Source organism: Pantherophis guttatus, chromosome 2, assembly GCF_059756535.1.
Source record: "Pantherophis guttatus breed Tessera chromosome 2, ASM5975653v1, whole genome shotgun sequence".
Classification (NCBI taxonomy): domain Eukaryota; kingdom Metazoa; phylum Chordata; class Lepidosauria; order Squamata; family Colubridae; genus Pantherophis; species Pantherophis guttatus.
The window spans coordinates 162,824,229-162,846,952 of record NC_142064.1 but is presented as its reverse complement, the minus strand read 5'-3'; the positions used below and the strand labels follow the sequence as shown (position 1 = coordinate 162,846,952).

At 36.0% G+C, this 22,724-nt stretch overlaps 2 protein-coding genes across 5 annotated transcripts in view; one reads left to right on the top strand and one right to left on the bottom strand.

The window, feature by feature from the left end:
* The window catches only part of SAP30BP (SAP30 binding protein), a 34,936-nt gene extending 14,202 nt beyond the window's left edge, over positions 1-20,734 (bottom strand). Inside the window, exons 1-4 of one of the 2 annotated variants that reach the window (XM_034408652.2) lie at positions 20,386-20,539; positions 19,077-19,188; positions 17,905-18,014; positions 15,518-15,565 (exon numbers count right to left, since the gene is read on the bottom strand). In XM_034408652.2, coding sequence (XP_034264543.1) covers positions 15,518-15,565; positions 17,905-18,014; positions 19,077-19,134 — 216 coding nt within the window. In that variant the 5' untranslated portion in view covers positions 19,135-19,188; positions 20,386-20,539. Of the gene's footprint in view, positions 1-15,517; positions 15,566-17,904; positions 18,015-19,076; positions 19,189-20,385 lie in introns of both variants that reach the window. The other variant, XM_034408651.2, reaches the window with a different exon arrangement.
* RECQL5 (RecQ like helicase 5) overlaps positions 20,539-22,724 on the top strand; it is a 65,638-nt gene continuing 63,452 nt past the window's right edge. The window contains exons 1-2 of one of the 3 annotated variants that reach the window (XM_034408647.3): positions 20,539-21,037; positions 21,748-21,954. In XM_034408647.3, the coding sequence (XP_034264538.2) occupies positions 21,834-21,954 (121 nt within the window). In that variant the 5' untranslated portion in view covers positions 20,539-21,037; positions 21,748-21,833. Of the gene's footprint in view, positions 21,138-21,747; positions 21,955-22,724 lie in introns of all 3 variants that reach the window. The other 2 variants (XM_034408649.3, XM_034408648.3) reach the window with 2 other exon arrangements.

Here is a 22,724-nt window from a genome sequence, read left to right as displayed (position 1 = left end):
GATTAGCAAAAAGCCGGTACAGTATTCAGGCTTTGTAAATGCCTGAATGTAGAGTGTTTATTACCCAAGTCTATGCAATAAATTGCTACTCAGAGGCTCACAATTCAGGTGCTTAGCTTGTGCAACCGAGAGCCTAAATTTAGAACAAAAAAGGTTAAACGTCAAGTGAATTGTAGAAAATCAGAATCAACCATATTCCCAATGTATCATCTCATGAAAGGGGCTTTGGTCCTACCTGACATGCTCCTTCTCGGGGTGCGGGGAAGATATTGAATGCAATAACTGTTATTCCAGTAATGTCTTTGAACTTTAATGCAATTTATGTTGCTGTTAGAAGGCCAGCGCCAAATTTAGGTTGTTTGAAATGAAACAATAAAAGGGGGAAACCAAAGATTTTGAAAAATCTCTTTCCAAATTGGGAGAATGAGATACTCAAATTGCAGGGCAAGATGCTGCACAACGCAGCAAAGCAACCTAATTGCGTATAGGTCTAAGATGATGGTACTTCAGGAAGGTGATTTGGGATTATGGTGGATAGCTCAATGAGTTCAATAACCCAAGGCCTGGTTGCTGTAAAACAAAGGAAAGTTCCATCATGAGAATCCTTAGGAGTGAAGTATAAAAGCTAGCAGGCATGAAGAAATATTGTTTTACTCTTCTGTTTTCCACACCCCAAAAAGAATCAGAAATGGATAAAATTCTCAAAAAGTAAGAGCTTTTGAAGGACGATTATGATAATGGGGGTTTTTTAGGCTTAAAGAAAGGGCAAATAAAAGGGATATGACTGTCTGGATATCAGTCATGCATGATTATGAAGAAATGAATAAAGAAACTTTTTCCCCTCCCTCATAATGTTACCATTCATGAGATATCAAGTACCGATCAATGCAGCGGTTGAATACAGATAAAAGGAAAAAAAAACTATTTCTGACAAGCAAAATAATGGAATTCCCTGACATGTATAATACAGTTGGCAGTAACAATATATATTCTCATTATAATATGGGAAACGTGAGATAGATTAGGGTTTTGTGTTCATGTCTGGCTTGTGTTACCATAGGTGCATTAACTGATTAAAATAAAGCTACAGGATTAGTACTCATGAACGAGACTAATAACTTGTTAATAACTTGCAGAGAACCCAATTTCAACCCAATGTTGAAATCATTATTGAGAAAAAATTGTTCACACATTTTTGTAGGCAAGACCATACAGATATGAACTTGAATGTATTTGAAGAGACACAGGACTTCCGGCCCTACGACTGATTAGATTCAGCTGATAGCATGACAGCACTATAGCTGTTATAGCTTAGCTTCATGTTTACAAATGGAAGAATTTACTCAGAACACTCCTGAATTATGAAGTGCAAAGTATGAGAAAGTATGGCTGCCAGGAGGAAGGGTGCAAGGGACATGAAGAAGAAAGACAGGCATAAAAAGCATAAATTCTTATTAAATGAGACACTGGGAGCAGTAGCAAGTCTTTTATAATTTGCAACACTTTTAATCTCCAGGGTTTTTCTAGCAGGGCACTAATACTATTCATTCAAATAGGAAACACTGCCCATTTGTTGCCTAGCCATATGACTGCCACAGATACTACTATTTCTATTTCAGGTGGGCATAGCAGGAGATTATGTTTTAGAAAGGCTAACGTTCTGTAAGGTACTTTGGAAATTGGCTCTGCCAAATCCATGATGTCAACATAACCTTTTCTAAAGAACTTCTAAGGGATTAAGACCTTTTCTCAATCACTAAAGACAGTTAAATAGCTTTATATAGCTTTTTTTTCCTAAAAAAAAAGTTGCATGGTTAGAAAAAATGTTTAGGTCATAAACAGGAAGAATTCCCTCCCTCCCTCTCTCTCTTTCCCAGCATCTTTTTGCTGCAGCAAACACTGTCTGCTTTATTTCTCCGTACAACTATGTACAATTCATGAGACACATTCAAACTCTGTACTAAAGTCAAATGTTAAATGTCAAACTACATATTTAAAGCTGTCCCTATACGGAGATTCTAGTTGCATAGGCAATTGTCAAAATAAAGGCAGGGGTAATAATAAAGGCTAGAAAACGTAAAATCTGGGAAATTTTACAATTTGATGTTTAAAATATATTAAACCAGCAGGCAAAAAAAAAACAAAATTGTCAAAATCAAACAAAGCTAATGTCAATGTTAACTTTGAAAACAAGAAACAAGTAATGGCAACATCATTTTAAAAGAAGCATTTCCTTTTCATGCTCATAGAGATATGGAAGCCTCTTAAGAAGATGCCTGTAATTATCTAAGCATGAATTTTGGATCCTGAGCATTTTCAAAAAAGGGGAAAAATAGAGAGTTTGCAATCATGTCAGCTAGAAACTGACTATCCATCTCCATATTTTAAAACAAGATCTAACATACCAAGTATGTTTGGATTCATTGTTTGTACTTATAATTGAAGACTGCCTGGACAAGTCCCTACAGTTTTTTGGCAAGGCTTTTTAGAAGTGGTTTGCCATCGTCTCCTTCCTGGAGCTGAGAGAAATGACTAGGCCAAGGTTATTCAACTGGCTTTGTGCCCAAGACAGGACTAGAACTCATGGTCTCCAAGTTTCTAGCCTAATGCCTTAACGACTACACAAAACTGGTTGTCACAATAAAAAACTGTTCCTGTTCTATTCAAAGGGAAAGAACAATTAAAATGCAGTTATCATTATCCTCTATTGTTTCCATCATGGCTAAGTATACATTCCTGTGTACAAAGGCTAGTAAAAAATAATAATTAAAAAGCCCAATGATCCCCTCAGAAACAGACTGTTCTGGGAATCTCACAAACAAGGCAGGAAAATAACAACCTTTTTTCCCCTCCTGTATGTTTGTCGTTTGTTGGAATCCAGGAGGACACTACGATGAACATAGGTTCTAGTCTATTCTCAAATACAGCAACATAGTTAGAAATTCTAACCAATGAATATATATTTTCACCAGGAATTTACATAGAACAGAATCTTTCAAGATAAACGTAGCAAGTGGAATTTGCATCATTTGGCAAAAAAATTCAACATCATTCTCTAACTTTCTTGGGCACCACCTTATCTGTGTGGAAATCCCTCCTGGCTCCCATTTCCTTATATTAGAATGAGTAACAAGATGTATATTGTTTTCCCTTAGGCAAGGTTTGCATTCTCTGATGTTGTAAACTTACTGAGCAGCAGCTTCTCTAATTTTTTATGATGCTACTCCAACAACAAGGCAACTGCAATCACAAAAAGGGCTATTTTGTTCTAACTGCACTCTTCTAGTTTGAATTTGGTTGGTACCACAATGCTCTGCCACATGAAGTTTGTGTCTTGTGTTTCTTACTCACTGCAGGTACAGCCCTCACAAATTCCTAGTTGGAGATCGCATGCCAATTTAACCAAAAGCAGACCTTCGAACTGCTTCAGTTTTAGTCCTACTTTTCATCTGAAAATATTTTAATAGTCATGATTTTGGAAGATCACTACCGAAGTCTTTTGAAAAAACTAAATGGAAGCATCTCATTCACTGAGTTAATTTGAATGATAAATAAGAACAAACCTAAGATCTACTTGGCCACAATGCCCTTCTCTTTCCAGTACAAGTGTTAGAGTTTGGTCAATGTACAAAGGTATAGAAATAAACCAGCTTCAAATCATAATTTACAAAGTTAATTAATATGAACAACTTACCTTAATAAATTATATTAAAATTAACATTTTGAAATTTGGAAGTTCCTCCTGCCTGCGGTTAATCTAAAAAAGAAACTTCTACTCTACAAGATCCAATCTTAGTCAATCACCGGGACCAGAGATTTAGTCTTCCAAGCTTTCAGATTCGTGGAGAAGCCTATCCACAAGGAATTCTTCCATTCCCCACCATCCAATCAGAGCTAAAGAAGCTTCTTGGACGAGAAATGAAACGTCTTCAAAGAAAAACCAGAAAGTCCAGTTGCCTCTTGAAAAAGCACCTTTGGGACAACCATGACCTGGATGACTGAGAATTTCCACAGACATCCTCAAGGAACTTCTTTCTACTGGAATCTATGTTTTGGGCTATTTTATGCATCCTATTTATGTACTGCCATCTTATAAGTTGATTGGTGTGGTGATGGCCAGTGATTGGCTGTTGTTTCCTTGTGCTGTCAAGTCCTCTTCTACTCTGTCTATGGAGATTCTCAATCATCCAGGTCATGATAGGCCCAAAGGTGCTTTTTCAAAAGGCAAATGGACTTCCTTGTTTTTTTCCCCCCCTTGAAAACATTTTGCTTCTCATTCAAGAAGCTTCTCCAGTTCTACTCTATTCTACTCTCTTCCTCAAAGTTCTGTATGAAGTATATGGAAATCCAGGAACAGGGAAAGCAAAGTTTATATCTGTGGCACTCCATTATGTACAAACATTTCGTATGCCAATGTATTTTTAAGAATTTATTTTAAAACACTGCTACTGTACACCAATTACTTCTTTCAGTGTTTAGATTGATTCCTATATCTTTTCATATTTTAAAGGAAAAATATACTGGACTTGTTTGGTTAAATTTGACCAATAGAAAATTACTAGAAACAGATACAATTCCCCCTCCAATTGGATCAGTAACCTCTTTTAATTAAAATATAGCAGCAGCCAAATAAAAAAAGAAAAGGAACAAAACGTAGAACTAAAACTAATTGTAGCCTTTGAAGATTTGAGACATATCAAAACCATTAGTCATATAAAAAATACAAGGTTCTCCTAAATAAAATCAACCTTCAAGAGCTCATCTTCCCCAGAGGATATGAATTTTACTGAAAGTGAAGAATACCAGAGATTTCAAGACTGTACTAGTCCACAGCCTGCTATTATAAGATTAAAATCACTATCACTATCAAGTACACCTTTGGGAAAACCAATATACACAGCTTTCACCATTTCAGAGGTTTAAACATTCATCACATAGATATCAATGACAAAGAGATATGATAACCAATCAAAGTAGATTCACCAAAGTTACGTGGCTTTGGCTCTTCTATTGTGCTCTAGAGTAACACTTTCAATGTGGATTTTATATAGAGCTTTCCAATCAACAGGACCCTCTTAGATTTTCCCCCCACTCTCTCTCTCTTGTGATAAAATCAACAGCTGATTTGAAATCAACAGAGACTGAAAAAAAGGAGTTTCTAGGCAAGAGGAATATTTTCTGGCTAAAAAGTGAAGGACCAGACAGTATGGCACACTAATCATATATTCTACACATATGCAGAATCTGGAAATTGTTAGAGCAGGTGCTTTTCTGATAGTTTTATAGGTGCTAGATGGGAGAAAAATCTTTTCAGGATAGTCATTATGTACTTTCAGATCTTTCTGATAAAAAGATATTTGGCCCTCTTTATATGATAGTGACGTTCTTCCGATTCAATTATATAAATCCAGTGAATCATCATTAGTAAATCCAGTGATTCATCATTAGTAACATCATTAGTGATTGAGAATTTATGCTGCAATAAAAAAAAACTGGCTATTCTTCTGGAGCCTGGTGAGTAATATGATAGCTTTTACATTTTTTAGCTTTCCTTTATCCTTTAAGTTCCTTCCTTTCCTTTAAATGCATTTTACAGATACTGGTTTTTAATATCCTAAATTCAGTTGTGGTACCATCTACCTAGGGAGGGAGGGAAGAAATAAAGGGAAGAAACAATACAAATGAATAATTTCTGACAATTAGGCTGCCAGAAATTTATCTCCAGTTTAGGAAACGATTTTTGATGAATATCACAAAAAGTGCCTTATAGAGCATGTTATGCATAAATCTATCAAATCTGGTACGTAGTGGGGGCTTTCCCCTTTTCCCCTTATGTCTCTGCACCACAACTTATATAACTCACCATGGCCCTGACAATTCAAAATCAGATCTACTGCATCTAAACCTGGCTCCATCCTAAAGATTGGTTATGGTTTAAAACGATTTCTATGTAGCTTTTTGTTAACAATCAACATTATGGGAGAGAAAGTCTGCAAGACATGGGAGACAGATTTTTTCCCCCATGATTATGCTTATATCACTAGAGAAAAAATTATTCTCGTTAAATAAAAATGTTACCACCAGATTAGGTACATTTTGTATTGGGATAGATTATATTACAAAGAATATCAATTATACTCTTCTGCATTTATCAAAATATTAAACAATAACATGTTATTCAGTAATATGTAAGCTTCTTTATTATCCATTAAATCAATAACAATATCTTTTCCTAGGGTATAATAATTTCAGACAATGAGAGTAATGGAAGATAACTAACCTTTTTTTCAGGTCTAAGAGTCAAAAAGTGCTTCATTGCCTATTGAACCTTACCTTACTGAACAGAAAGCTAGTATAGTGTATATAAAGTTGTGATTTTTTCCCCTATGCAAGTTCACAGCTTTGTAAATTTTGTCCATGGACTCAGGTTAAGAACTCACAGCCTATACCATGGAGAAATAGACTAAGAAATTCCATATACAATATGGTCTTGATGGTAGTACCTCATGCTTAAGCAGCTCTTCACTTGGTTGCCACTGATAAGCAGCTATCTGTAAAGCTATCCAGGTAGTAAGATTGTTAAAAAAGAAGATATACTGGCACACAGTCATCAAACATCTTAAAAACAGTGCATATTACAAAAGTCTAGAAGCATTTTAGGAATGGCCCAGTTAGGTGGCAGCACCTTATCAATCATGGTTGATTTTAAAAAGTAAAGGCAGGTTGGACCTGATTAGGATTTGCATTAATTACTGCTAGAAAATGCCAAGGTTAGTGTGGGAAATCAAAAGGTATTACAGAAGAATGCAACCGCAAACCAGTTTTATACTGTTGTCAGAAAACAACACTGATGTGTCCACAAACCCATCAATGATTACACTTAATATGAAAGGAACTTTTAATCAAGTTTTTCCTGCACATTCCAAACCTAAAAATCTATCTGAATTCAAGGTGGGAAAATCACTTTGGAGATTTAAGTTACATGGCAGATTCATTTTATGAAACTTCTTGGTATACAGAAGCTTCCAACACTTTATATAGATTTCAGTGTATATGAAGCTACAGTGGGAGAATTCTGTATTTTTTTCCCCCTTGCCCAACAATGGTGGTGGTGGGGAAGTGGAATGCTAGGGAAATGGAATCCTTAAACTATTTCCTATGGGTGTTTCCTGTTTGCCAGCTTTGTGACAAGGCTCCAGGCCAAATGCCAAAATTAAAGATAGTTAAAATTTGTTTGAAAGATTATAGCTCAATGGAAACAGAACAGGCTATACTGTGAAGAAATTTACATATGCCTCTATCTAGAAATCCAGTTTTCTAGGTTTCTGCAGGACAATCAAGTTTATTCTACAAAAGATAGCAGTAATTAATTTGCAAATGGGAAGGAGCAACCATCAAGGAACATTTTATTCCTTAAATGCTAACGTTTAACAGCATCATAGTACAATAGCTTTTATTTTTAATATATACTATCAATACAGTACAGATCCAGAGCACTGAAATAGTAGACTCCCAATCAAGCCAACAAGATTTGGCAAAAAATGATTGGTTATTGAAATATTTTAAAAACAGGGATTCCTAATACTAAGTCAGCAATAATGAATGATAAATCCAGTCCTGTCATCAATACATTTTACTACAATGAAGTTCACTAGTCAAGAAGGTATGATAGAAAATCTTTTCACAGATTATGGCAAATGTTTCAACAACTCAGTGCAGTATCTTCAAATTTTATATAGGCCAACATCATAAATACATGTTGTCTTTGACTTACAACAGTTCATTTAGTGACTGTTTGAAATTACAACAGCACTGACAAAAGGGGCTTATGACCATTTTTCATACTTATGACTGTTGCAGCATCCTTGTGGTCATGTGATCCAAATTCAGACACTTGACAAATGACTCATATTTCTGACAGTTGCAGTGTCAGGTGATCACCTTCTGATAAGCAAAGTCAATGGGGAAGCCAGATTCGCTTAACAACTGTGCTACAACTGCAGTGTTTCACTTAACAACTGTGGCAAGAAAAGTCGTAAAATAGGGCAAAACTCACTTAACTGATTCGCTTAACAATAGAGGTGTGGAGCTCAATTGTGATTGTAAGTCGAGGACTACTTACACACACATTCTACCTTTTCAAAACAAGAGTTGCATCTTTATTTTAGTATGCAGCCTGAAATATTTGCACCGAGCATAAACAAGCCAAATCAGCAAAGCTTGTGGGATAACCCCTAACCCTGACTAATAGTTCAGAACAAGTGATAAGAAGTCCTGAATGTTTAAGACTGCTATATACTCGAGGCAAGGTGTCTTTTATACCTTTTTTACTTGGTAAAGTTTTTCCTTGGTTTCTTCTTGGCCCACCTTTTGTTTTGTAGAGCATAAAATTTGGGGAAGGGTGCTGTCAACAGTAGCTCAATATTGTGTTTAATTGCTCAATATTTTATAATGTTTATCTGAACCCAGGACGAATGCTATCATTAACACATTAGTTCTATTTTGTGAATAACTGTTAGGAACAAAACCAGTTAAGAATGGTAGACTTCAACTGTTCCTGATTAGTTACAGGGCCAAAATTCTTTACAGTTTTCCAGCATCTGCTAGCTTTAGTAAGATGCTACGGATGCACTACACACTCTCCAGAATGAATACCCATTCCCTAATCTGCAGCTATATTTGGATAGGTACTATTTATTTAAAACTACTATTTCTCACTGAAAAAAACAGGAAAAAGGCACTTTTCTGAACAAGTTTAACAAACACTAGAGATTCTTGTGGAAGAAAGGAAGTCTATTATTAGCTTGAATGTGAGAATTCCCTCCCCTCCACAAATACTTAAAATACTGTAAACACTCAGGTCAACCAAGTAGGTACCGTAGATTTCATTTTGCACCAGTAAACTTAAAAGCTGTTTACTAAGGAATAGATTGAGAGAATACCCTCAGTCTGATAATTTCCAAATAATTCAGAAAATTAGCTGGAACATTGTCTAAATGACCAGAGATGTGGAACCATTCACATTTGCTCTGGTTTTGTTTGACAGACTTAGGCAGATTTTATTATTATTATTTTTACTAAAGATAGTCAACAGTCAAGGAGCAGTAATGAAGCATCAGTTTGCCCATCTGAGTTGTTAGATTTGTCAGGAAGGGGCACATGGGGAGGATAATAATGTAATGTAATAATGTAAGCCAATGCAAACAAAAATACAATTTCTCATTTGGAAGCCACACCACACCCATGTCAGCAATTTGTGGTATTCAGAACTGAAGGAGTCAGGAGGTTGTTCTAGCTTGTACTGCTGCTAAGGAAGGACCAAGCAGGCATGTAAGAGACATGCCTTATTCTCTAAAAAGTACAGAAAAAACAGTTTAAAGAAAAGAACCTACAAAGCCCCAGGAAAAACATTTCCTTATTTCCTTTTATAGTAGAAAGAATTAGGGAGAAAGGACAATTATATTGAAGGGACACTGGAGAACCTCTTTTTATGATTAATGCCTTAAACTGGATGAAGTTATACTATCGGTGGTAGGTGATTACATCGCGCCTACTAAGGTGCAGATAGTCCTTAACTTACAACCACAACAGAGCCCAAAATTGCTGTTGCTAAGTTAATTTTGCCCCATTTTTCTTACCACAGTCATTAAGTGAATCACTGCAGTTGTTCAGTTAGTAACATGGTTGTTAAGTGAATATGGCTTCCCCACTGACGTTGCTTATAAGAAGGTCACAAAAGGTGGATCACTTAACCTCAGGATACTGCAATTGTCATAAATATGAACGAGATGCCCTATGTCTAAATTTTGATCACATGACCATGGGAATGCTGCAATGGTCGTAAGTGTGAAAAATGGTCATCAGTCACTTTTTTCAGCACTCTTGTAACTTTGAAAGTCACTAAATGAACTGTTGTAAGTCAAAGATTACCTGTAGTTGGAAGATTATTGCCATGTCTCTCTCCCTATTGATTTTGCTTGTCAGCAGTGAAAATTGCCACAAATTGGAGTGTATGTGTTTTAACATTTTAATGTTTTAATGTTTTCTTTTAACTTTTGTATGGGATATTGTTGCATTATTTTATTCTCTGTTGTAAGCCGCCCAGAGTCCCTTGGGAGTTGGGCGGCATAGAAATGCGACAAAATAAATAAATAAATTGCAAATGCTGATCACATGACCATGGGGGCACAGCAACTGACAGAAGTATGAGGACCAGTCTTAAGCAACACTCATTGAGCACCAATTTTGGGGATGTTTATATCTCAGTTCCTACAGAAAGTCTGAATCAATCTCCTTCTCAGTGAAATTCTTAGGGATGAGTTTTAAAATATACCACTGTTCATCTTTTCTATAAATTTGTCCAGCTAGAACAAATTTATTTTAATTTCCTACTTCTGATGCTAAGCATTATTTCATGCTTAAATTTCACTGGGTAGAGTGGTTTAGCTATATAAAAAAAGGAGAAAACTATCAATTAGATTTTGCATATGGAAAAAAAACCTACTGTAAACCATAAGCTGGATTAAATATCCTAAATTTGTGGATTTAATGTCAATTAAAGAGAGGCTGTACCTTTGATAGAGCATAAACTCTGTATACAAGAGGTCCTTGGATTATTTCCTAGCATCTCTAGACAAAGATAGGAAGCAGTCCTAATAAGGACCCTGAAAGCTGCCACTATTATTTCATACAAACCAGATGAAATGCGCCAATGGCATGATTCTGTATAATGAAACATTATACTTCATGAATTTGACAAAGGAATTGTGTGTGGCTATGTATGGAAATGGAAAAAGGACAAATAATTAGCACAGACCCTTAATTGGATTCCTTATTTTTTATGTAAAATACAAGATACATGTTAGGGATAGATTGCCTTAGAATTAGTTCATAATTCAAAGACCAAAGATTTTCAATAGACTCACAATCAATCACCTAACCGGAAAAAAAATAGAATTCATGATACAATTGTTGGTATTTAGTAATCAAACATTTGGACTTTGCCACTCATAAAGCAATCATTAACACGTACAAAGAGGAAATGCTAACAGTCACTCTTGGAACCACACACATTCCATTGTGAACTGAAGGCTCTTATAATCTCTTCTATGAAGCCTACAATTTCCCTTAACTAATATTTCTATTGGAGTTATTTGATGGTTACTTTAAAGAAAGTACTTGGAGCTGGAATTAGGAACTTCTAATGAAAACATGGCTTCATCAAACAAGATGCTACTGTATAACAAATGTAACATCCTGCAACATTTTATATATGAAATTACTGAGAATCCATGACAAAAGGAAGAGGCAAGGAATTTTAGTGTCAGAGACTATATCCATCTCTTCAAAATTTGGCAGTCATTAGTCAAACAGGTAAATATTTAACTATTAGCCTATATTTAAATTAGACTGGATGGCTAGAGTAATTCCAAACTTTTTCATATGGATTCAACATGGTCATAAGCACCATGTTGCTTTTGGACACAAGGCAGCTAAAAACGTTGACTGTTTTGCATGTCTATTGTTTGTAAATCATATGTAAGAAAAATATTATATCTACACTGCAGATCTTTACAATTCACATAGAGTGCTAACACCATTGGATCAAGGTTGTAATAATAAATAAATCTAACTCCTAAGATTAAAAGCTGAAAATTATGGCTAGAGACTCATATATTGCTCTGTAAATATGTGCTCTTTTAAACCAGATTTCCAACCTGACACTATTCTCAAAAAAATTAAAAGGGAAGTAGCGGGGATTCTATTGCAGGCACTTCTTATGAATTAAGTGTTAAAGGTGGGTACTGAAATGTGTCCATGGCATGACTCTACTGATGAATGTGTTTATGTCAGTCACATCAGACTAGTCCTCATGGATATAGTTAATCATTCCCCTGAGAACACTCCTTGAAAAGCTTAAGCAGAAGAGTTAGTCATACAGTGTTTATTACCTATTGTACTACTCTATGTTCATAAATCTGTGATTACTATTCAAAATTCTTTCCAGACTGGTATAACATCAAAGCTACAAGGATTTGGGATTGTTAAAAACAACTGTATTTACATGATTATTTTTATATCAGTGTTGTAAAATAAAAGCCTTTCTTTTAAAGGCTGTCCTCAGTTGCAGCTAGCCTAGCCCTGGAGCTAAGGAGAAAACTGCTACTTGACATCCACGTCTGAACTTATAAAGCTGACTTGGACATGCTGTTCTGTTATTCAGCATGACTAAAAAGCTTTAAAAAGCAGCCTTTTATAAAAAAAAGAAAAGAAAAGAAAAAGTCTCCAGGAACAGAAAAAGTAGTTTTAAAAACAAAGCATCCATATAAAGAAAGTCTGGGTTTGGATGTTAATTGATTCAATATAAATTGCAGAAATTAGAAAAAGAAGGATCTTTATAACTTTTAAAATGTTTTTGAAAAACAGAAATGTATGCCCATCTGAATAGAGATAATTGCTAAGTTTATATTTCAAAACATTCAGTTCAGATCTTCTATATACCCTCATCTACTAGGCTTCTTTGTACTATTATATTTGGGACATTAATCAGGCTGGTCAAATTATCAACCTGGGTTTGCCAGTTGAGTCATCTAATTGATGCAGCTTGATATAATGAAATCAGAGGGTTAGAAAAATTAGTGAAGAAATACTGCCACTACATGGACAACACAGTTAATTAACAACACAAGTTTTTAATTAACTTTTAAGTCTCAGATGTTTTAGATATTGAGAGGCATACATTTGGAAAGAAATATAACTTTAGGATGCTTTAAAATACTCCAACAGTATTTTCCTAAGTAAACAAATAAACCAAATAAATAAATATCTCATATATAGACAGAGAGAGAAAGCATCTAATCAACATCACAATAAGACATCTATTTCTTACTTATTACATTTAAATCCTGAATCTGAAGCTCAGTAGTTCTTCCTCCCATTTTGCCCCACAACAAAAAAAACGTGTAAAAGAGTGACTGATCCAAGTCATCCAGAGAACTTCCAAAGCTAAAAGTGAACTTAAACTGGAGCCTCAAAGTCCAACATCTTAACAACTGTTATCACACTGGTTCTCTGTGGTATCAAATTATAATGGACATATTTTGGGATATATGTGATTGTTCAGGATTCAGTTTAAAATACTTGAGTACGTGAACCAATATTTTAACTTCAACCAAGTGGTAGTAAGACAATAAAGGAAATTTGTCCAAAATAGATTACAATGCCTTCTTACAGCAGGTCTATACATGCCTCTGATTTGTAACATATACAATATATGTGGCTGGACAACACTTTATATTCCACATTTATATCGCTTTCAGAAGGTATATTTACAGATCACTCCAGCAGGGTTGATAGGTAGATATACATTTAAAAGTTATATATGTGCTGAGAAACTAAAAATTGATCCAAAAACTAGCAATATAAAGCTCCCAGGAGAATAGCTAGTTGAATCTTGATCTTGGGCTGGGAAGATTGTAAAATATAGAAAGTATGAAACATACGCACAAACACAGTGATCAAATGGAAATGGGAAAGAGAAGCAGCTTTTTGCCTTACCAAAATTGTTTCATGTGGCAAACTGGCAAGAGAAATGTCTGCAGACATTGTAGCACTGACATCCCCTAGTTGGGCTTCACTGCTTTATATTTCAAATCAGTTCTACCAATTATTCAAACGGATTGGGGTAGGGAGATGGGGACTGCTTAATGCAGAAGATTATGTACCTATTACTTTGGTTGATGGAGGTGGCCATATATTAATACAAGTGGCCACTAAATAGCAGCATCTACAGTTTCACGGGACTAGCAATCTCCCTCTCTCTCTATGAACCTTTCAGCTTCTCTTAAACTATTTTAACAGACTCTGACTGCAAGAGAAAAATCTGCTTGTCATTTTACATATACATATAAATTTACATATACATTTTATATTTACATATAAAGCAATGTATAATCCTATTTATCATTTAATAGGTGAACAAATGGTGGTTATGACTGGTTCTTGAGTTCCAGACATCTCGGCACTCCCATGTTCACGTGATCACAATCTGGGTGCTTATCAAGCCGTTTGCACTTATGACCAGTTGCCAAGCGCCCCATGATCACATTCTTTATGAGCAATATTCTGCAGTGGTTTCCACAGAAAGTCAATGGGGAAGACAGCAGGGAAGGTTGCAGGTTGCTGGGGTAAGTCTCCGCCACCCTCTCTGTGCCCACACTGCAATGGTCACTTGCACACCAAAGCATCCACCCCAACCCTCGCTGTGCCTCCCTCATACTCTCAAACACCCCCTTACATATAACCCAATCCACAACCCCATGCACTATTATGTGGAAAGGGACATTATTGCAGCATTGCCACAGCCCTAAGCTAGCTAGGGCTCTAACATATACCATAAGCAGCACTGTACCAACACTAAACTGAAGATCAATGGATGAAATAATATCCTCAGGAAATTAATGAGCTCTACCTGGAGAGCCAAACCAAGGGTCCTTAGGACAACAGCTCTAGTTCTTTGCTATTCAGCAGGGCAAATACACCTGCCCAGTCTGGTATAAATCAACACCTGCACAGCACCTCTCACACGCCTCTTGCATCCTTCTGACCTATGTGGTACTTCTCTTGCAACCCTCACACTCTCCCTGGCTCTCTCTCACAACTTCACAACCCCCCCGCCCCCCCATTGTACATATCTTCTCCAGTCTTCCCTATTACCCCTTTGCTTCTTTTCCCACCTTCCTATGGGCCTGGTAGTTGCAATTTCCTACCGGTCTCCCCACTAACTTTGGTTATAGGAAGCCAATAGGAAGTTGTCTCACCTAATGACTGTGATATTTAGTTGACAATGGCAATTGGGACTGCAGAGATTGCTGTTGCAATGTGGTCATGCATCACTTTATTGACCGAAATTCTGTCATTGTAAATTGAAGAATACATGCCTGGTCTTATTTATTTATTTTTTTACAACCCCAAATTAAGGGGTTGCAGTCTCAAGCACTGCATGAACTTCACAAATCACACTAAAGACGAAAATTTGGAAACTGGTTCTTAATACAATTCCTTGAAACATGTAACTCCTTTTTAGACATCTGCATTATTTCTAACCATTTGTGTTAAGAGCCCATATAAAGCATAATATTGCATTTCCTAATCATTAGTCAATCTCTGATACAGAAGATTAATTTAGTTACTCAAACTCATATATACTTTGTAGAAGGAGAACTGTGATGAGTCTACAGTAGGATCAAAATTAGGAGTCTGGTAGCACTTTTTCTGACTAACCGTAGTTGTGCCTAATGAACTGTGCTGTAGTTCACAAAAACTTGTATCTTTTAATAAAAATATGAAAAGTTGTTATCCGAGTCCTCCTGACTTTTTATACATCTCAGGAAACATCCTCCCACTCCCCAAACAAGAGTTAGCTTGCCAAGAATAGAAGATACGGATGACTAACTAAATCACACTATTATACGCTTTGCAGTGTATTCCCATCCCATCATAATACTCCTCCAAATACCTTCAGATCATCAGCCTCAGGTTTTTCAGTCTCTGAATCGTCATCTTCCTATAAGACAAAGAATGTACAGAATTAAGCTTTAAATTGTCAGCAAGTCCTTGCATATTTGGCTAGGGACTTGCATTAAATAGCCTAATTTGGCTTTTTAATTCAGCTGGGCTGTTCTCTCGACTTTCCCGAACTCCAAACAGCCATTCAAGGGAAAAAAAGTATAAATGAGTTAAGTTTATTTCTAAGATGGTAGGGTAGATACTAGAAACTCACACAATACTGGATTTCTTAAAAAAAAAAAAAAAAAAGCACTACAAGTCAACAGATAGGATAAATTTTATCAGTAGATAATTATTTTTTTGCCAATTTTATTCTAATAAATAAAGCAGGTCCCACTAGGCAAACATGAGGAGAACTAGTCATGTACCCACTTAAGAACATACAGTATCTCTGATTCTAGAGCCTCCAAAACAGTTTCAAGATGGTATAATGTGCATTTGTAAGAAAACAATTGCAAATATTGGATACAATGGAATGTGGGGTCCTTGGTGCCCTCTGAGCTTAAAGGTTTTCTTAAACAATGGAATGAATGGAAAATGAGATAGAACACTTTTCTAAGACTAGCATATAACTACTACCATAGAACTGTATTATCAATCAATACCATGCCCCAGGTTTTTCATTGCTAAACAATGGCCCTGAAATTCTGTAACACGTCTACTTTAGGGTTCAACAATACTGTAGGTTACAGACTCCACATTTATTATCACATCCACTGTGTCTTTCTGAAACTGAAGTTGTTATCCAGATTTGCTACCCAGATTCTACTTTAGGTACTTATTTCAAACTCAACACAAGATTAAATACTGAATAATCACAGTTATAGGGATGTCCACAATAAAAAGGATCATTTAACATTATGAAGAAATTTTTAAAATTGCAAATGTTTTCTTCTATATGAAGAATGGAATTATGGATACCATTATTTAAGATTAAGTTTGAAAGAATTTATAAAAAATATCACATCGTAATTCTGTAATTTAATTTTAACTTATAGCTGCATGAAACATCAATATTGTGAGCATATGTGGTAGAGGTCTGAGATGAAGTATCAATATTATTAATACACAGTTCTTCCTCTTACTGCTATTAACTGATCTAAAAGAAGTGGCAGGAATCCTGAACAGGTGTCCCGGATATGTCTTGACACAGATAGAAAAAAAACTTAATTTAGACAATAGTATACAGTAATAACCATCTGTGGAGGATATCAAAATAAGCAAGATGGTAGACAAGGTGTGGCATTGCTGCTTTTGAGCAAGTGTATTGATATATGCACATAATAAGTGGGATTTGCATTGTGATATTCAAATATTTGTGTTATGATGTTCAAATAAACTGCCATTTGCAGATGCTTTCAGTAGCACTAATAGGTTCTGCCAATCAATATAGAGATATAGAATCTCACTTAGATGAAATGTGCTACATTTATGAATTTATTCTGAGGTGTTCATGCAATAGCATCAGCCTGAATGTTGGATATCAGCTATAAAGCAAGTTATTTATTTTTTTTGAAAAATGGATTTCTCCTGCTTTAAATATCCTTGGGATTTATTCACATGGAAGGATGGTTCTTGAAATAAAAACTAGTAGTTGGTCAAAGTATATGAGCAATATACTTATCCTACTACTCAGATTAGAGTCCTTTTATCTTCTCAAGAGGTCATCCATACATGTCATATTAAATTTCATTTTAAGCAGGAATCAGAATGCCACTTATTTATAAAAAACAGTTATATATCTAAATAGTAGGTATTTGGAGATAATACAGAATTGAATAGAGATGCACATAAGAATGGAAAAGTTACAGAAAAATTTTACTTACTTCAAACTAGTAAAATATGTAGGAATTTTCAGTTACAACCCCAACTGAAGGGATAAAAGAGGAAAATACGTTTGGGAAATGCCACAGTATCTTGGTATAAATTATCATTTGAAACTCTGGCAATTTTAAAATACTATTTGAAGACTCTTTTTAATTATCAATTTAGAGAGCTACCCAACTCACAATTGCAACTCTGGGCGCTCAGCATTAGATTAAAAGCAAGAAAACAAAAATATGCCATACCCAAGTGTAATAAAAATAACACATCTCAGACTAATCAAATGTTCATAGAATTGATCATTTTATTTTTACATTAAGATTTGATCTTGCAAACAAAAAGGTATTTTCACTTTTCCATTTTATATAAGCATTCCTTTAGCAATTCTGTGATAACTTCAAATACAATATATGTAAACAAAAGCAACAAAGAAGATACAAAAAGTTAATATTCTTATTATGCTTTAGTGAAACCTGCAATCCAAGTCTGATTGCTGTATAACAAAATACCTACTGACTGTCTGCTGTTTTCATCATCATCTTCATCATAACCATCCTCTTCTCCTTCCATTTTACTGAAGTCATCTTCTCCATAGCTTTCTGACACCAAACCAGCTTTTTCTTCTAGACCATCCAAACGAAGAAAATGATTAATAGTCACTTTGCAACCCAGTGAAAATACACACAGATTGATACTATTGTACAAAATCACATAAATACACCTGCTGAAATAAAATTACCCTGCTAAACAAGAACTATGATCTTTTACTTAAGTAACTTTTCTTCAGCCCCTCTAGTGTAAGTTCTTTCTTGCTAACTGTCCAATAAAATACATTAGTCTTACTATGTTTTGCATATACCATGGCACTTAAAAGTGTGTGAACGTGTTTAAATTTACAATGTTTCTTCAGAAATATAACCTAAAACATAATCTGTCCTCCATACAGATACTAAAACTAGTTAAAGAGAAGCCAAATAAAGAAAGGAATCAAAACATTATAATTCATTTATTTACTGAGGAAAGCTACAAACTTGTAGTGGCTAAATAAATGACCTCCTAGGGCAGTGGTGTCAAACTGGTGGTCTGCGGGCTGGATGCAACACATGCAGGCCACAAACACACCAGCTCCACAAATGGGAAAAATGTTGTGAAACATCACGTGATGGCAACGTGATGCCGTGAGTTTGATACCCAGATTATCAATTCATTTGAAGGGGAAATTCAGGGGTTTCAATCAATGATTGAAGATAATCAGGTGTGAGTGTAAAAGGTTTGCCTTATTTAAATAATGGAATTCTGAATATTCACTTTCAAAGTCTGATCTTTGCAACACAGGTAAAGAGAAGTGTGTTATGGCTCAAACAAAGGAGGTTTTTAAGCATCTCCCAAAAACATTGTTGATCCTTACCAGGCTAGAAAATGTTATAAAATTATTTCCAGAGTTTGAATTCTGTCAGTCCACTCTCAGGCAGACTGTGTGCAAATAGAGATAATTCAACATCACCGTTACTCTTAGCAGAAGTGGTTGACCAACCACGATCATACAAAAGGCAAAGTGTGTAATACTTCAGGAGGTGTCAAAGAGGCCCAGAGTAACATCTAAGGAACTAAAGGCTTTTTTCCACTGGTGAATATCAGTGTTTGTGAAACTATCATCAGAAAAACACTGAACAACAATGGTGTACCTGGCAGGGTTGCAAGGAGAAAGCCATTACTCTCCAAACGAAGAAAATTGTTGTCCATCTACCATTTGCGAAAGACCATGCAGATAAACCAGAAGGCAACTGGAAGAATGTTCTGTGCACAGATAAGACCAAAATAGAAATTTCTGACTTGAATGAAAAACATGTTTGGTGAAAGGCAAACACTGCATTTCAGCTAAGAATTTTATCCCATTTGTGAGACATGGTGGTGGCAGTATCAGTTACTGGAAGCAAAGGTTCACATACATTTGCCACACACAGGTATGCAGTTCTGGATCATTTTCCCCAATAAATAATTAAATATGATGTTTTGGCTCACACAGATTATAATTACAATAATAATCTAATTATTCTCTTTATCTAGCTTTAGGATTGGTGGGAAGAACAGATCACATTTTAGGTATTTTAAGCACCACTGTTTTTTATATATATAAAAACATTTTATATATATATATTTTATTTATTATTTTTTATAAAAACAGACATTTAGTACATCTGTCGCCCACTCCCTGTGACATCTCGGTGTTATCTTCAGTCATTCTTCTTCTTCCAAAAAAGGAACTTTTTTCTATCTTGATCTTTATACAAACCATTTTAATATCTCCTTACTAAAACAAAATTCTGCCTATAAATTTTTTATATATATAATCATAAAGCTTTTATCTTTTATATCTCTTTTCCAACCAATAATAGAAACAGTTCCATATTCTATAATACTCTTATCTCTTCCCTATCTTTAATCCTTAAAGTCGATCTATTCATTTCTGCACAGTCCATAATTTTTTTTAAGCACCACTGTATATGCCAAACAATACCAAGTCAAACGTCTGATATTTTCTCTAACAACTAGTATGGTAGAACTCGCACTGAAGAGGCTTGAAGAAAGCAGCCGCTGTGAGTAACTGTGGGGGTTGAAATTAATTAACAGCCGTAGCCAAATAAAAAGGTGCTTCATATTTTCAGAAAGGCACCTTCTCCAATAACCAAATTATCCGCCCAAGATCATTCGAGAGGAATATACCGCCACAACACCCATCAGCCAAGAATCCAGGAAACGGGAGGATGGAGGGAGAGAGAGAGAGAGAGAAAGCTTCAACGGGGAGTAAAGCCATTTATCATACCTCCCTGAACACGAAGCCAAAGCCAACCAACCCTATGATGCATCAGCACACCCAGCAAAGACCCCGAAGCTGATTGCGAGCCATCCCGATCAGCTTCCAAAGAAGAAGAAACGAGGCATGGCGTCTTATTAAACCCAACCAAACCGCCGCCTTCGCCCCAAAGGCCTCACCAGTCCCTCCTCCTCGATCGCTACCGGCCCCGCCGGCCTCGCTATCAGACTCGGGCTCGGAATCTTCGGCATAAACCGCCAAGGAAGATAGAACGCTTTTTTTCGCCGCCGCCGCCATCTTCCTTTCCGAACTCCGTTGAATTCTCTTCCGGCGCAGGAAAATGGCGTCAGCGAAGCGATCGCCGGAACTACCGTCTTTCTGTTCGGGACCGCGATAAGCCGCGGACTAATTTTCACCTCAAAAGTATCTCCCTCCCAAGGAGGAATCCGTGTACTGCCGGGTGTCGTTCAAAGCAGAGGAAAAGAAGAGCATTTTGTCTCCAAAGTCTCGGCTCTTCAACGGCCTCTTACGTCATCAACGCGCGCTGAAGCGATGCCGAAGTCTCAGAGGCTGCTGGAAAATGAAGCCGTCTGAATTGCTAACCGGGATTCTGGCAACGGCTGCGCCCTCACCGGGGCCTTATGGCGCAAGGATGTAGTTTCGGAGAACTGGGAAGGAAGGGAGTTTAATACAGCTAGTTTATGGAGGCACTAAAACGCTTCCCCGCGGGGCCTCGATCTCGAGTTTCGGTCTCGGCTTCCCTCAGATGGAAAAGGTTGGAGTGGTCAATACCTGGAGATTATTTTTTTTAATCCCAATCCCCGGACAAAGGCCTGAATTTTTCATCGTACCTCTTTTAACCTGCTAGGTTTTTCTCTGGCGGATCTGCGTTAGGAAATAATGTGAGAAAAGTGATACCAATAATAAAAAGGTCAGGAAATTCAAATTGGTCTCAGAGTTAGGGGTCGGTTAAATAGCGATTTGTTCTCCAAGCCCACTCCCTCCCTCCTTGAAGGGTTAAATATTATTTCGTGCGAATTTAAAAGCTGCATTTTGTGGAGCATTTTCTGAAGGCTGACCTTCAGAAAAGCTAAAATTTGGCTTAGTACTTTTGCGCGAACGCCAATTTTGAAGGATCCCAAAACTATAGCCTAAACTGGGAAGAAGAAAAACATCCTGAAAAGGCAGCTGCTTCCCTATTGTTTAGAAAATCGCATGGAATTGAGCTCCATTTGAAGAAAACGAAGGTTGGGACACAGGAGCTTGCAAGGCAATAGAAAAAGTAGTACATATAAAATAGTAATCTGCGTTCCGAAAAAGCAAGAAAATAGTTAAATTTCTTGTGCCTAGCTTTTTGTGGTCTCTGGATTATAATACCAAAATAGTTTTGCTTTTTCTATAGGCTAATAAATAGCAAGAACCCTTTTGTATTTTACTAAATCAGAGAATATAACTGCCATGGTGATGGTTGTATAAAAATAAATTATACTTCATTTTAAAGAAGATGGTATTATTGAAATACGTCTGTTATGCCTATACAGGTGATGGTTTGCAAGAAAAGAAAATAATTGCATGAAGGCCCTCTCCTTACCTCTAGTTTGAATTATTCCTAGTATTGGCTTTTAAAATGAGTAACATCTCTTCCTCAAGATTGGAAGATAGAGTTCTGCAAACTCTGACAAAAGTTTTTGGATTTAACTCTTTCAAGACTTCATTGCAAGGAAGTGCAACTATGACTGTGGTAAAAGGTAAATCGCAAGTACTTTTTATGACAGTATAAAATATTTTTAACATGTCATTCAAAGATTCCCAGCTTTCCAAAACATGGCAAGTATTAAATTCTATTCTCTGCAACAATAAGATAAAAACATATAGTGAAAAAGCTCTGAATATTATAAAAGACCATTTTTCTACTGCTGAAATTACAGAAACTCTTTTAGATTCATTATTTCATTATTTCAATTGCAGATTTTCCTAGACTCTCTTAAAATGAGTAATTGAACTTGGCCAACTCTGTAGTAACAATTGATTTATCTGGGAAATAAACCCAATTAAACAGACTGTTTTCTAAGGAAATGAATTGTCAGTTCCAAAGGTTATGTTAGCTGAGAAATCATGTAAATGTATTACAATCCTAATACATATAGAGAATACTTGGCTGGTGATGGATTTTACATCAATTTGGATGACGCTGGTTTAGCTTCATAAACTAAAATGTGAAACTACAATTTATTCTGAAAGTTTTCAGTTAACAGTAATTTCCTAAAACATCCAAACTGAAGAGCTATGGACTGGAGTCAGATTTCGTCATTCATAGAATGGAATTCAAATAAAACTGGTCAGGTAGTCCTCAACTTATGACCACAATTGAGCCCCAAATTTATGTTGTTAAGTGAGAAATTTTCTAAGTGAGTTTTGCCGCATTTTACGACTTTTCTTGCCACATTTGTTAATCATTGAAGTTTGTTAAATTAGTAACAGGTTGTTAAGTGAATCTGGCTTCCCCATTGTCTTTGTC